The sequence below is a fragment of the Salmo trutta genome, chromosome 26 (genome assembly GCF_901001165.1).
Source record: "Salmo trutta chromosome 26, fSalTru1.1, whole genome shotgun sequence".
NCBI lineage: Eukaryota > Metazoa > Chordata > Actinopteri > Salmoniformes > Salmonidae > Salmo > Salmo trutta.
Window position 1 is genome coordinate 8403497 of NC_042982.1, and position 16631 is coordinate 8420127.

The 16631-nt window shown below is 45.6% G+C and overlaps 1 protein-coding gene across 1 annotated transcript; it reads right to left on the bottom strand.

Annotated features, from left to right (window-relative positions):
- Positions 1 to 10518: 10518 nt before the first annotated feature.
- Positions 10519 to 14195, bottom strand: LOC115163017 (mRNA decay activator protein ZFP36L1-like). Its single transcript, XM_029714591.1, has 2 exons — positions 14012 to 14195; positions 10519 to 12809 (listed from the first exon to the last, which is right to left on the bottom strand). The coding sequence occupies exons 1-2, from the start codon at positions 14069 to 14071 to the stop codon at positions 11688 to 11690; spliced, it is 1182 nt and encodes a 393-aa protein (XP_029570451.1). The 5' UTR covers positions 14072 to 14195; the 3' UTR covers positions 10519 to 11687.
- Positions 14196 to 16631: the final 2436 nt, after the last annotated feature.

The following is a 16631-nucleotide window of genomic DNA, read 5'->3' on the forward strand; positions in this document are numbered from 1 at the left end:
TCAACTGCCCTACAACAAACACACCACCCCTAACATAAAACAAATACCCTCTGCCACGTCCTGACCAAACTACAATACCAATTAACCCTTATACTGGCCAGGAGGTGACACCACCTCTATAGTAAACTCTAACAAATTACACTAGAGGGTAAGGTTCATACAACTGTTTATCCTCTGTTCATTTTTACAGCGTGGCATAAAATGTACCATCCTCCCAAATCTGAAATTCACCCCTTTAAAGAAGGGCATGTTGACAAAAAGCTCGCATTTACCCAGGTTACTGTGTACAGACATATCTTACACAACTGGGAAAAAGCAGTGTGGGAGCGTTCTAACTGACTCGGGGTAAATCTAACTGACAACAAGGTGCGTTGCAAAACCCACAAATGTTTTTATAAGCATTTAGGGAACAAAATTGTGCAATTTATTCTCTTGTCAGAGTGCCTGCAGCAATGGGACAAATCCACACATGAAGTAAGAGGAGTCAGAGCCACAAAAACAGAAAGAAAAGCTGAGCTTTCCCCACTCCTCCCGCTCCAACCCCACCGTCACCAGAGAGATGTAAACTCTAAGAGGCCTGTGGGAAACGGAGCTGGCGTGAGAGAACCACAAAGGTGGCCATTCAGAACAGAGCTGCCCTGTGAGCCCCCGCTCTCGTAATCTCCACACACACACACACACACACACACACACACACACACACACACACACACACACACACACACACACACACACACACACACACACACACACACACACACACACACACACACACACACACACACACACACACCTTAGCCTAGCCCTAGCTGCATCTCTTTGTGCAAACTATGTGGGCAAGGTCAAAGTCAACTCCTGTAAATTCAGGAAATCTTTTCAAGTACGGTACAGGTCATGGACGGAAAGTTACCCATAATATGAGGATATTTCAAATCATGAATTTGTTACCCAAGATGGATGGTTCACACACCATTTCCAGTTCTGTTGGATGGATCTGAGGGTTCTGGTTCACCTAATCTACAGTAAATACCCTCCTCTACCCCCTTAGGCTAAACACATAATTCAAAAATAGAACACTACGCTGAGTGTACAAAACATTAGGAACACCTACTCTTTCCTTGACATAGACTGACCAGGTGAATCGAGGTGAAAGCTATAATCCGTTATTGATGTCGCTTGTTAAATCTACTTCAATCAGTGTAGATGAAGTGGAGGAGACAAGTTAAAGAAGGATTTTTAAACCTTGACACAATTGAGACGTGTGCCATTCAGAGGGTGAATGTACAAGACCAAAGATGTAAGCGCCTTTGAACGGGGTATGGTAGCAGGTGCCAGGCGCACCGGTTTGTGTTATCATGTTCAACAGTTCCCCGTGTATATCAAGAACGGTCCACCAACCAAAGGACATCCAGCCAACTTGACACAACTGTGGGAAGCATTGGAGTCAACATGTATCCCTGTGGAACACTTGACAGCTTGTAGAGTCTATGCCCCACCGAAATGAATCTGCTCTGAGGGCAAAAGGGGGTGCAACTCAATATTAGGAAGGTGTTTCTAATGTTTTGTACACAGTGTATATACTATATGTAGGCTACTGTACGTGTACCTCTGATGTGAGGAAACCATGAAAAGCTAAATATTTGTGGTTTCCAAAGTATAAAGTAGGTACACAGTACTATGAACGTGTGAATGAACTTCAGTTGGGTTGCAAAATAAGTCAATATTATTCACTCGCTGTGAGTTTGCTGCCATTTTCTGACGTGCGCTTGCAAACACTGGCTAAAGTGGCTGTATAGAATAATTGGGGAGTGACATCAGTGACTAACACCACATGGACAAGTTAACTCAAACAGACATTCTTTGGTTCAACTCAAACAAACATTCTTTGGTTCATCTAAATTCACTATGACTTCATTTATCCCTGATTGTTTACAACAATGTGCACCCCCCTTCTTCCCATGAAATTCTCATAACTGCAAATGTTTGCAAAAAAGGTTTGCGTCACCCAGGAAACGTCAATCACTTATCTATTCAAGCGGAACATCGTAGAGTTCTGTGGAAAAGAGGCTTTCCATTTTCTCTCTGTCTCAACAGGCCCGTTTCCCTAACAATACCCACCAGATCATTTAGCTGATATTTATAAGTTACCAGGTCAACCGGATAACTGCGAATACTGACAATATTTTTAGTGGAAATTACATTCCATGGAAATTGAGTAGTTGTTCTCTTTCTACTTGGTTAAAGTGAAAGCACTCATTGTAATAATACTAGTCTTGGGAATCATTCAGCTGTATGGATTTGCTATGAAAGATTCAACATAACATTTTGTCAGGCCTCTAGACATTACAAAACTTTTATGCACACCTATACTTCATTGAGGAAATATTCACATTATTGTACTTTCACTGCATAGAACTGACACCTAAAGTGGTAGAGGGCTTTCACACGACTAGAAATGGTTGATGAACGAGTTACAAACAATTGACCAAAAGCGTACTTACTTAATCCTCTTTGTTCCTACATAGAACATAAGGCTTTCGTGAGAAAGCGCCACTGCTGCCCATCTTTTGACTTTTTTTTAATGGTTTTCCATAACAGGCCACTGTCCTTCATCTCCTTGTCCACGGTTCTTCACCAGGTTTCCTTTGGGTTGCCAAAAACAGTGAGAAACAAAAGTTCTGATGAAAGAAGAGAGAACCAAGTTAGCCACTCCATTTTAAACATAAACAGTAAATAGTAATAACAATATAAATACGCAACATGGTGATGTGGCCGTTGGCTTCTTGAAAGTCAGCAAAACATTTTAGAACTGCATCAAGAGTGGGACTAATGAAATAAATATTAAAATATAGAGTGAAGTTTGCCTTTAATGGCCCAGCACAGTCAAATCAAGAGATGGAGTTTCACTATATTGGATCACTCCAATATATTGGTATCACTCCGCGGCAGAGGGACAGATCCGAGGTGTAGATTTACAGATTTACTCCCGTGTACACCTGTGTCACGGCTGGGGTCCGCCACTATATATAGACCCCATGGCCGCGACACACGTTCTCTTTCATTTTCTCGCCGGACGTCCGTGTGGTTTGAGGTACAAACTTCTAAAGTTCGCTTGGTAAGTCACATGTAAGTGGAAGTATACTCACTGGCTGTTTGCAGCCTGGACCAGCTGGCAACATGGCCAGCCCCTCCACTTGAGTGCTCCACTCGCTGCGTGGTTGAGCTGTATCTTCTGCCCGTGGTTTGTCGTACTTGTGTTTTTGTTAGCGTTACACTACGACTCCGTGTGCATCCATTAGTATGGTGGCTCTTGCTGCCACAAACTGTAATTTACACAAACCGTTAACTACCTTACACAACTTGTCGACTGGCTTGTTCTATGTGTGTGTTTTGAATTGCTGGTTCTCTGCTAATTACTATGCAGTTTTTTTCTTACACTTTCCCCTGCAGAGTGTAAGAGTATCGTGGTGGTCTTCCACTACATTGAGACATTAAATTGGAGTTACTCCATCATATGGTGCTGTTTTTACTGCTAGGTAATATTGCAGTTGGTGAAAAACAAGAACTGCATGTTTTTCCCACACGGTCTTCCCTGTTTTTTTGCAGAGGTACTGGGTAATTTATCCCTTACCAGGTTCCTATTCTTCCAAGCGGGACACGACATAAGCTCTCCCAGGGCATCGTCCAGGTCTTCCCCGGTTTTTGCAGAGGTACTGGGTAATTTATCCCTCACTGGGTTCCTACTCCTCCAAGCGGATCACAACATAAGCTCTCCCAGGGCGTCGGACCCCTGCCCCGTGGCCTTGTTGGCTTGGCTGAGCTTATGGCTTCCCTGTGTGACAGGTGTGATGGTGGCATCCCCCCTGGGGATCCGCATACCTCGTGTATGCACTGCCTGGGTTTGAGCCACGCGGAGAGGGTAGTGGAGCGCCTTACTGGATGCCTGTTTTGTGTGGTGTTCTCAGGACGCCTGCGCCTGGCGCGATTGAAGGCCATGCGTGAGTGGGTCGACGGCGTGGGGTCCCATTGGGTGTCGTCTACAATGCTCGAGGGGTACCGACCCCATTTACGGTGCCAGCCCCCGTCCTTCAGGGGCCTTAGTGTCACCACGGTGGCCGACCCCTGAAAAAAAACCTTCAGCTGGATCGAGACATCAGAACGGCTAGGTGGGTTCTACTCCACTTATTCTGTGTTCCCAAAAAGAGACAGAGGGTTTCGACTGATCCTGGACCTCCGCAACGGGTTCTTGAAGGTACTGAGGTTCCACATGCTGTCCCCAGCCCGTGTGTTGCAGGCCGTGTCCAGGGATCAGGGGTTAGTGACGCTGGACCTGAAGGATGTGTACTTCCATGTTCTTGTTCACCCAGCTTATTGGCAGGACCTCTGATTCGCTTTCGAAGGGACAGCTTATGAATTCATGGTTCTTCACTTCGGCCTCTCCTAGGCACCCTGCACTTTCACAAAGTGCATGGACGCTGTCCTGGCACCTCTCACGTCCAGAGGATTGTTGATCCTCAATTACCTGGACGATTGGCTGATTTGTGCCCCAACCAGGACCCAGGTCCTGTCAGACAGAGATATGCTTCTGACCCACATCGGCGGGCTGGGCATTACTGTAATCGACAAGAAGAGTCGTCTGATGCCCACCCAGAGGGTGGCCTTCATTGGCATGGAACTGGACTCAGTCCTCATGAGAGCATGCCTGCCCACTAGAAGGTTTCAGGCGATCTTATCTTGCCTCAAACATTTTCGGCAGGGGTGGGTGGTATCGGCCCTGACCTGCCAATGCCTGTTGCTGATTCTCCTGGGCATGCTCCATCTCCGGCCTCTTCAATGGTGGTTCAGCTCCCACCAGCTGAACCCGAAGCGCCACTGTCACCACCAGCTGCGGGTGACTGCACAGTGCCTCAGGGCATTGTTGAGGTGGCGCTGTTGCTCCTTTCTCTCAGGTGGGGTGGAGATGGTGAGAATGTGCCGCCAGAAGCTGGTCAGCACAGACACCTCCCAGATCGGCTGGGGGGGTGTGACCAAGTCGGCAGGCACATCAATACACTAGAGCTCTGAGTTGTATTACTTGCACATTTGAAGGGAAGACATGTCCTGGTGAGAATGGACAGCACCACAGTGGTGGCTTGCATCAACCATCAGGGTGGACTGAGGTCCCACCGCCTCCATTTTACAGCACGGGAGCTCATTCTCTGGGCTCAGGGACAGCTAGCGTCTCTTCTCACAACGTACGTACCTGGCGTTCTGAATGTGGCAGCGGATATGCTCTCGAGGGAGGGGCCCGCCACCTTGGGACTGGAGCCTACATCTCCAGGTGGTGCAGCACCTGTTTGTCAAGTTCGGAGGTGGACCTGTTTGCCTCCCTGGGCAATGCACACTGCCCCCTGTGGTACTCCATGTCGGAGCCACCAGGGCCTCTGGGCTTGGATGCTCTGGCTCATGATTGGTCAGGGATGCGAGCTTTACACATTTCCCCCTTTTCCCCTGATCCAGGCTGTGCTGGACAGGACCAGGATGGTGGAGCATCGTCTGCTGCTGGTGGCCCCATACTGGCCCAGACGACCCTGGTTCAGCCTTCTCCTGTCCCTGTTTTCTGGGACACATTGGCAACTGCCCCTGAGGGTAACTCTGTGGCATCCGAGACCGGACTGCCGCAGTCTGTGGGCTTGGCCACTGAACGGCACCAATGGTCCATGTTAGGACTACAGGAGGGCATAATGAACATCATGCAGCACGCAAGGGCACCGGCTACAGACGCGGCATACCAGTTGCGCTGGTGGTTGTTCTGCACTTGTTGCACTGGTGTTAAGGTTGTGCCCGAGTCATGCAGGGTGCAGTATGTCCTCCAATACCTACAGTCTCGCTTGGATGAGGGCTTAGCTGAGAGGGTATTTGGTTGCTATATCTGCTTGCCATGTGGGGTGGATGGACAGGCCAGTGGGGCGCCATCCCTTAGCCTACAGGTTTATGAAGGGGGTTCGTCCCCTACGTCCAGCTAAGACCCGCTCAATGGCGAGCTGGGATCTGGATGTGGTCTTGGCAGCTTTAGCAAAGCTGCCTTTCGAACCGTTGGAGTCTGCCTCCCTGAAACACCTCTCTATGAAGGTGGCTTTCTTGGTAGTGATTACTTCCATGAAGAGGGTGGGTGAGCTCCATGCTTTTTCAGAAGTTCTGAGTGCTACCAGATGGACCCCGGTGGGAGGATAATATCTCTCCGCCCCAACCCTTTATTCCTTCCCAAGGTTCTGTCAGACATGCATGTGAACATCCCTTTTATCCTGTCTGCTTATGACCCCCCGGCAGCAGCGGGGGAGTCTGGGCCTCCCTCCGGCATGCTGTGCCCTGTGCGGGCACTGGTTGCCTATGTGAAGCGGACACGGTCAGTGAGAACAACAGCTCTTTGTCTGCTATGGTGAGAGAGTCCTGGAGGCTGGGCTATCAAAGCAGAGGCTCTATCACTAGATCGTAGACATGATTACGACAACATACTGCCTGGCTGGCAGGCCAGTGCTGGGGTCTGTGGTGGCACATTCAACACGAGGTGTGGCTGCGTCCTGGGCTCTACTGAGAGGAGTGCCCCTTGCTGATATCTGTGCTGCGGCCAGATGGGCTTCCTCTTGTACCACTGCTAGGTACCATCAGGTAAATGTGGCACCTCCCTCTGCGGTTGGTTCAGCGGTCCTGGGCGTCGCCTCCTCCTCCGGGGACTGTGCCGAGACGCACCTTCCACATTTACAGCACCTGCGTCGGTACCGCACTGGGACTTCGCCGCTGGCTGACCAGGTCCCTCTAGCACTGACTAATCTGGTACAGGTACACCAATATACTGGAGTGATCCTATATACTGAAACATAACGAAGGTTACGTATGTAACCACGGTTATGTGAGATATATGGATCACTCCAATCCTCTACGGTACTAAAGGTGCCTCAAAAATGATGTAGAGAACGTGTCGCAGCCATGGGATCTATATATAGGGGCGGACCCCAGCCGTGACACAGGTGTACATGGGAGCAAATCTTTAAATCCTCACCTCGGATGTATCCCTCCGCTGTAGAGTGATACTAATATATCGGAGTGATCCATATTGCTCACATATCTTTATTAGACCAATAACAAAGAGAGTTCCAAACCGCTGTCAATAACAGCTAGTTTTCAGTTTTCCCTCCCCACGCAGACCACTCCCAGACATTCCTAGCAAAGTTCTTGCTTGAGAAACTGCTCTTTGCTAAGAAGCTATTTTTGACCACTTTCATTGTTACCCAGAAATGATTTGATATTGAGTCTGGATTCAAAACCCTGCTGGGACCCCCATCTGACTCTCTCCAAAGACGTGTAATAAATTGCATTACTGCACTGGCATAGGTTTTAAATAAACATCTGTGAATTTGTCAAACTTAAATAAACAAACACTGATTACCAAATTGAACGCATACCTTCTCAGTACAATTGACCACAACCCAAACATTTCCTCTCTTTAATGGTCGCTCTCACACAAATAGTGGACTCGTACATCAACAACACAACACATACTCTACACTGGTCATTCAGGTCAAAGCTCTCACCTGAAGTGGTCTAAGGTGTACTTTGTTTACCTGTTCAGCACTAATTAGGGACCCAGGAGAAACACTGACCAAACTTTGGTTCCTACCATGTTATATTATTTTCAAGGTGCAGAAAAAGGGCCACACTTATTGACATTCAGCACACAAATGAACCTGGGATGTGCCTCTGGTATTTGGTTGGGCAGCACCATCCTCTGTCAAGGCATTAAGGGAATACAGAAATAACACAAAAGTCAACTCAGAAAAAGATGACTCTAACCTCCAGCCATGACTACAGTGTGTTGACTGATGGTCAAAAACAGCATTTCGCTGCGAAACCTGTTCATCCTAATGGTCTACAAAACCAGGCCATTGCGATTGGCTGAGCCAGAGACGGAAGCGAGACATCCCTCTCCCACATGTTTTCTGTTTCAATGGAAGTCAATGAACTAAGTAGACCAGACCTAGCTGCTATCACATTGGTGTCTATGGGAAAGCCAACCCCTTTGGTAGAAAGGAACGGACCATTTTTTGCAATGGTAAACAGCCTGAGGAAACAATCTTCTTTTATCCACCATCTTTGGCTGAACTATGGCGATGACCTAGGCCACTTCCTGTTTTGTGAGCCTGCAGTGGGAGCAGGAAAAGGAAGTGAAACCAAGGCGATGGGGGCTATGAACGCAAACTGGACAGGGCTCAGAGGACCGTCGACCACCGCCATAATGACCAATCATGTGATGGGAAGTGACAGGACAGGAAGTAGCAAAAATACATATATGGCTAAAAGTCAGAGGCCGGGTGTTGCTTTAGTACCAGTCATGACAACGCTGTTTTACCCTTTCGTGAATTCCATTGGTGGAGTGTATGTAGTTATAAAGAGGAAGTGTGAGACTCGCGAGCACCTAAAAAAGTGTTCTAAAAACGTTTGTTGGGTTGTGAGTCATTTCAACGTTATATATTCTTTAAACATGCTTTACTAAAAATAGTTCCCTTGTAGATATTTAAATAATTTCATTATGTGCTTTAAACTGATCAAGAGCAAGCAGGAATACTATCCATTATGCAAAATATCCCCAAAAATCAGAAACATACTATTGTGGAAATGCAAAGTTCACTGAACCATGACCGGCAGTATGCAAATTATCGTATCTCAATTATATACACGACAGTAAGTGTATGCTTTGCATTGGTGAACAGGTAAATGCTGACCCTTAGATGCAGTTGATTTTCTCCTGAAGGCCTAAGGCACAGCAGAATTGGTAGCAGTGCAGATTAGATTAAACAGGCATTTACTGACCTCTGGTGGCGAACATCATTACTGCTATTTCATGTGCAAAAAAGAATTGAAAAGAATTGGACCAGTTTCAAGTTTTAATGTCACTTGCACAAGTACAGTGAAATGCCTTTCTTTCAAGCTCCAAACCCAACAATGCAGTATTTCAATGTAGCTCAAAAAAATAACATGAGTTTGAACAAAAACAAGTTGGGTTACAACTGAGGGAACGGCCTTAGATATACTTTTTGTGGAAATCGTTCTGATCAAACATACATAAACATCAGTAAATAATAACAGGAACGTTTGTTTGAAGCGCCTCTGTGGCTTGTAAATATGCAGACATTTCAGCGCACTTTCTGAGCATGTCAACCTGCGCCAAGTACCGATGTGACAAGGACACTTTTTCTCAATGAAAACACCAAAATGGTACAAAGTAGGCATTATCAGAAAATAACTTTCTCATAACTTTTCCCAACAAAAACACCAGCAGCATCCACAAGGAGTTCATGTTACACTTGTCCATTCAGGGTGAGCCACTGGGAAACTTTCTGTAGTCGTTCATGTGTTTAGACCTCTTCCCCTCACCTCTATGGGATAGTGCTGAGGCATGGACACATACTCCCCTCCCTCCAAAATATATTCCTTTCTATCCAGGACCATATGTTTGACCCGTGGTCCCCATGAATGCAGCCATCTGCTCCGTCCTCCAGATGATCCGTGGCTGTGAGAGAATGGGCCTGCCATTGTACAAACTCACTGGGCGCGATGTGGGAGAATCCCCCTCGTCCCCACAACGGAGAACAGTCAGACATTTTTTAAACCCATTCCCGGCCACCCCTTCCTCAATGGCAGTCATCCCATTGTCGCACTGACAAGGAAATGAACTATAAGTTTCTCATTACTGAACTGCTAACTGATGTGGGTTCATGGTTCCTTATATTGTGCTGCGATTATTTTTGTTGTGTTGACTCCTTGGAAATGGAGGGCAACATAAAAGGGGGAGAAAACAGATCGGAAATCATTCATTTGACATAATTGAAAGTAATTGTCTCATCGTTGTGAAAATGGGAGCAGAAGCCTAACTGCTCCTACAGCAACTCCAGTATAGAGATGGTGTCACTATTGGCGACTATTTGCCATCTTTAAAATGGCAGCCACGCAAACGATACAGCAGTTGTTAGAGCCAGGCGTCAGCTGTCATCTGAAGGCATTCAGCTTCATTGCTTTTCAGGGAGTAAGCAGAGGGGTGTAAAGATTAGGGATGAAACAAAAGCCATCTTATCTCCATATGAAATCTGAGCCGCTTGACTACCCCCACCCTATGCACACAAAACACTTTGTGAATAACAGAACGTATTCAAACTGAAAGAGTAGTCCACTGTTACAGTAGCCTACAGATTAAGCTGTGGGTAGTGATTTGTGGAGCGGCTTTACATTGAAACAACCGTTCCAAAGCCGTTGGGATATAACCAGGTTATCGCGACAGGACACGATCAAACCGAGAGTTACTCAGACGTGCCGCTACACGAGCTATTTGGAGCAACGCATCACAATTTGAAGAGGCATGTTCATTTGTGAATACAGTCGAGAATATTCTCAAACCCCAATGGCATCATGAGAAATTCAGTACTGCATTTCACAGACGCAAACATTACGTACAGATTTCCCCCAAACACAGCGGAAATACAATCATTGTAAGAGACTACACATTTTTAATTAAATGTTTTTGGTACAAAAAAAAATTATTAAACTTAATACAAAACCCCAAAAGTTCTATAAATACATTAAAATAAATTAAACTTAATTTACTAAAGATCCATTAACACTAAAACAAGCTTGAAACATGTTTGTCAAAAAGGCATTTAAATACAACGGAATGCAAAAAGTGCATCCACTCAGAACCAACTACCAAAACAGCTAACATTTGATCGCCAAAGGACTTTCAGAAAGACACTACAATTGAATCTACTGAACCAGGTGCAGTTTTGGTCCAACTCAATAGAATCAGATTTCAACAGCAACCCAGTTTAATCATAGCACTTTTCCATTTATTTTTCTGCTAAAAATCAGGGATTACATGCAGAGTCCACCACACAGCGGATACACACTGTAACCTTGGGTGAGTCTTCAGAACATCTACATACAACTTCAAACATATTTGCAGAGATCGCAGAAACAAGTGAGAAAACAATTATTACTTCTCACAAGCCACCTTGCCAAGTAAAGTTAGCAAACCGATTTAAGCTTTCATCTAAAAATAGAGGAAAAACAAAAGGTCACCCTGCAACTAACAATGAAAATTGCAGTTTCCAAAAAAAATAAAAGGTTTATAGGCACTGAAGTCATTTAAAAATCTAAACTGGGTTTTTGGAAAAGGTACATTTCTTAAAGCCCAGTGAGAAGAACAGTGTATAATAAAGACCCCGCTGCCAGTATACAAAATATCACGACACTTGTCACCCAACATTCATAGGGGGAAATCTTCTAGCCTGGCAGAAATTGATTTGTATCCTTGTCTTTGGCTTTAACATTGTAAGATGAATTCATTGCTCCTCAAACTGGAGTTTACATGACTAGTAAGGTGGCAGGAAATGAGGACTTCCAGCACCAATCACACAATTTCATAAAATGGTCAGTGCAACGCAACTCCGGCACCTTGCCTTGTTGACTTCGACCTCAAATTGTACAGCTTAATTTCGCTTGAGCTTAACCGAAGCACATTCGTTTGTCAAGAATCTGCTGTACAATAACAGTATACTATTTTAATACTGCAGTAAGGTTCTTAAAAAAAATACACAAGTCTTTCAATGGCCAAGACAAGAGTCATGTTGGTTTGGGAAGGTTTGAGGAGACAATCATACCTAGAGGAAGAAGCTAGTGCCACTGCAGCACTCGCTGCTGAAGCCCTCGTCAGGCACTGACAGCTGGCTGAAGATAGGCAGCCGCCGACCAGACCCATCTGGACCAGAGGAGTCCGACCCACTGAGGCTGCTGGCTGAGCTGCCACACCCACCCTCGTGGTCTGACAGTGACGTGTAGGAGAGGCTTCTGGCACCGAGAGCAGGCCCACAGGGGGGACTCTGGCTCTGCTGCAGGCCACAGGCCTCTGATAAGGTGCAGGGGTTCTGGGAGGGGGAAGGCACAGGGGACAGTCCACAGAGGGAACAGCCTGAGTCAGGAGAGGGGAGAAACTGAGACTGGAGATCACAGGCCGGCTCAAAGACACAGTCCACCTCGGATAAGGCGTGGGAGAATAGGTCGGTGATGTCAGCTGAGGTGGGAGGGGAAACTGGAGGCACAAGGAGGAAGGGTTGGGAGTGCATCAGGGGCTGTGGAGGGGCAGAGGGGAAGCCTGAGAAGCTGAAGCTCTGCCTAAGTAGAGGGGGTCGTCTGGAGCGAGGGGCTTGGGGACCAGGGCAAGGTCTGGCAGGGCCCAGGTCGTCCTCGTTGTTATGAACAAAGTGGCAGCGGATGCCGTATGGACAGAAGCCGATGGTGTGGAAGGTGCGACAAGGCTCCGTCTTGTACTTGGGGTGTCTGTTGAGGTCACGCATCTCATCAAAGCCATGGGCAAACTGGCACTTCCCCCCGTACTTACAGATGCCACTCTCAGCAAAGGTGCGGCACAGTTCAGTCTTATAGCGTGAAGAGGTGGGAGACCCAGAGACAGGGCCACCAGTAGGGGAGGCTGGGGGCTGTTTAGGTTCTGTAGAGGCCCAGCCCAGGGTGCACGTGCTGGGAACCACCATGCTGACCGAGCGCTCAGCCCAGAATGACATCTTGTTCAATCTGGATGGAAGTGAGGCATCTGTGTTCTGCCCCCAGTGGCAGGAGGTCATGGTTGCACTTTCTGTGGAGTCTGTAGAGAGGGCAGAGCTAGATGCAGAAAGGGAACAGGGGGTCCGGGGCTTATTGTAACCAACAGGTCTCACTGGGAAAGTTGACTGCTTGGATGCATCCCGGAGGTCCAGGCTCAGAAGATGCTGGATAGAGACAGTCAGAAGAAAAAAGTTATACAGACATCTACATTTTCACAACATGGTCTGTTGCCTGAAGACTAGTCATGTCAAGAACACCATCTTATGTTATCTTCATCTGGAGGACTCACATCTACATATTTTAAAATAAATATATATATATATATATATATATATATATATATATATATATAAAAATAAAACATTAAAACTTAGCACATCAATAAACAGATGTTCTATAGGCACATGTCCAAAGGCCTAACATCATGAGTAAGCTAAACTTAGCAAGAACGATACTTGGTCTTTTGAAAGCAACGTTAACAGCATAGTTCAAATCAGTCGACCATCTACAATTAGGTGCTGTAAGATTTACTTTGTAAATGGACAATCGTTAAAGTGCAAGAAAGGCTAGACTGTCCAAGCAGCTCGGAATTGTTGTGGGTGATTTTAGCTAATGCAATTTCCCTGTTTACGTATTACCTCTAGTTAGTTGCTTGGATTCAGTTACTTTAGCAGAACGATGTTAATGTACTGTAGCTAGCCAATACCTGTCGTTGACTTTTGAAGCGCGCACTAAAACTAATTTAAAATGCACGTTGGTTTATCTACACATGGATAACCAGCACTCCACTGTTGGTTTGTGCATTGAACGCGTCAATCTTATTTTGGAAACGATTGTGTAGTTGAAGAATATTCCACTTAACTCACGTTAACCACCGATTTTGAGTCATTTCCAGTGAAACTCGAACAGCGCGACAAGTTAAAAATGCACGTCAATGAATGACAAGATGCTCCGCGTCACTGGCAGCCGCACAACTACAAGCATTTGTAAGTTAGTCGGGAGCACATTGTCAAACGAAACATCGCTAGCTAACAAAACATGACACCACTAACAAAGATGTTCTCATCTATCTGTGCCACTAACCTAGCTGGGGACTGAACCTGCAAGCAATCGAAAACAAATGGCTGCATAGCAGCATTGCAAATTCACTCACTGCCGGTATTCAATCGAAATAGACTTGTTGGCAAGTTTAAATAATTAGGTTGCTAGCAAAACTATATATTATATGCATATACGGTAGCATGCTAGATTGTGCTAATTAAAAGGCATCCGTTGATTTGTGCAACATCAGACTTGCTGCCAGACACGAGTCACCGTTAGCTGGCTAGTTAGTTCGTTTTTAATGGTATAAAAATAATCAAATTACCTTGCACATAACCTCTTCCAAATCAAGAAATTGATTAAGCGCGTATGATGGCATTTTCATGAGATGGGATTCCCTCTTGCACAAACGGGAAAGCCTGCTAACTCCTGTTAAACAAACTTTTCAAAGTTTTCTGTGCGAACTACAAACCCTGTGTTGGTCCACGTGTGGGTTTTAAGGCTTCACTGTATACCACAGCCACACCCCTGCACCAACTCTCATTTCCCTCTGCATGGCCCGCCCACCGCTCAGCCTAGTAGTTGCGTGCATGTCAGTCAAGCAAAAGCATGGACGAGCGCTGACTGACCCGTCGCGGAGAGATGCACATCACATCGCAACAACAAATCTTTTGATACACATCGATTGATGGACAATATTGGACTGCATAACATTTCTCTCTTACAACCCAAAGCACATCTTGTTTTCATACATTTTGATTTAGAGTGATTGTCATTTAGAAATATGCCAAATATATGTTGTAGTTTAATGAAGACAGAAGCCACAAGCACATATTGTTGGTCAAATTGGACAAGATGATGAAGGTACTGCGCTTTTCCATTCATACAAATATGAATGTGCAGATGATAGGATGCAATAACAATGTAGCAATTCAAACTAATGTCGGTGCACTGAAATGAGTAACAGTACCTCATGTAAAATATCAGCATTCTGCATACCATCCAAGCACACATGCAATGAATACAACAAGAAGTTGTGTCCATAACATGCTCATTCAATGCATGGCCACATTGGCCAGTAAGGTAATGCTATGGTCACAACCCTTCTCACTTGTGGCGTCTAGCCCACATGATTAACTTATGGAAATCTCATAACACACATGAAGATATAGTTTCCTCCTTAAGGCTCACCAAATTGAAACATCAAACCCCTTCTGAGGGTGTGTCCATAAGGGGGAGTACCTTGATGTACCTTGATGTCACGATCGCGTGGGGAGTTATGTCCTGGTCAGATAAAAGAGACCAGGAACCAGGGGATCTAGACCAGGCAGAGCCCGCCAGCAGCAGCAGCCACTGGGTTGTGGCCCAACTCACAGTCACCCAGGAGCTCAAACAGACAGAGACAACAGACCTGGAGAAAGGCCTTTGATTTCAGAGGTGGAAGGTGTTGAATGTTTTCACCCCTAGGCCAGAGATCCAGACATTAAAGCCAATGCTGCCTGGAGGTGACGGAGGGCAGGCAGGGGTGACGTGGTCACACGTTGGGTGCAAGCCAACATTGGGAACTTTTGTTTAAAGATAGCACAGTCAGGGATGGCAGACTAAAATCCTACCAGACTTAGCGTGAGTGGAGATGGTGCAGAGGACGTTTGTCAGACAGATAGTATCTGATCCTGTTCTCAGTAGGTCAAACATCATTTTAGAGAAACTGTTGCTGGATCCTATCGATTGCAGTTTTATCCCATTCTCCCTATCTCACTTATTATTATAATATATTTTTTAACCTTTATTTAACTAGGCAAGTCAGTTAAGAACAAATTCTTATTTACAATGACGGCCTACCCCTGCCAAACCCGGGCGGCGCTGGGCCAATTATGCGCTGCCCTATGGGACTCCCAATCACGGCCGGATGGGATACAGCCTGGATTCGAACCAGGGACTGTAATGACACCTCTTGCACTGAGATGCAGTGCCTTAGTCCGCTGCGTCAGTGACGACTTGTTGTTTCTCATTATAGTCCCCTTTTGCTATATTGAGCATTGCACTAACAAGGCTCTCTCCCTTGTTGGGGGAATGGAGTTAATACCGATAAGGAGGAAGGGGGGTGGACAGAGGGTTAAGTAAGGCCAAGGGGGCTTTTGGAAACACAAGGGCACTTGTAAACAAGCTGACTTAGGTCTTATGTCCATGCACTTAAGGTCTTTCAGTAACATAACTTGAACTCATGACAATGCAAAAAGAAAGGTTTTGTTTCAGTTATGGCCAGCTCAATGGTTTGTGCCCTCTATAAACAGCAGCACATTTTAATCAAAGATCCTCTATATGAGATGAGGGAAATTATAGCAGTTCCATCCCCCAGTATCAATTCTAAAAATAACTTGAACAACACAACAAAAATAAAATGTTCGCAACAATTAAGATATTACAGCTCATTACTATAATTGAATGTAACGCTTTCAAGTATAATGTCTTATTTCGTCCATTATCCATTATCAATATCTACTGTGATTATGCCATGGCAAGACGAAGAAGAACGCCTGTTTTCAAATTCTGGAGCCACATGCAAAGAATAGGAAATTGAATACAATTGTGATTCTGCAATATTTGAATGGTTCAAATATCAAGCTGTTTGGTTTCCATTGAAAGAGGACAGAAAAAACAGTGTGCTAGCTGACCAGTGTGCTGGCTGTAGAATAGATTATGTGGACCACGACAAATGCAAACACCTCACAGCCCAGAACTCCAAACCTGTTGGTCTAAAGACCATTAGAGTGTGTGTAGAGCATTAGGGGCTTCTATGTTTGACGCAATGTTGTCCAAAAGCAGGGGGAGTGGCTGAGTTCTGTGTGGCTAGGAAGAGAAGGGATGGAGAAGAGATGGAGGTGCGTTCTAGTCCCCTTTAGCTCAGCTTGGTTAATAGGGCTTTAGTGCATAATATGTTTCTG

Excerpts from the sequence above, each read along its gene's own strand:
- LOC115163017 (XM_029714591.1), bottom strand. The coding sequence starts at position 14,071 with ATGAAAATGCCATCATACGCGCTTAATCAATTTCTTGATTTGGAAGAG. Across the intron at positions 12,810-14,011 it reads TGGAAGAGGTTATGTGCAAG|CATCTTCTGAGCCTGGACCT; the intron begins GTAATTTGATTA and ends GTCTCTATCCAG.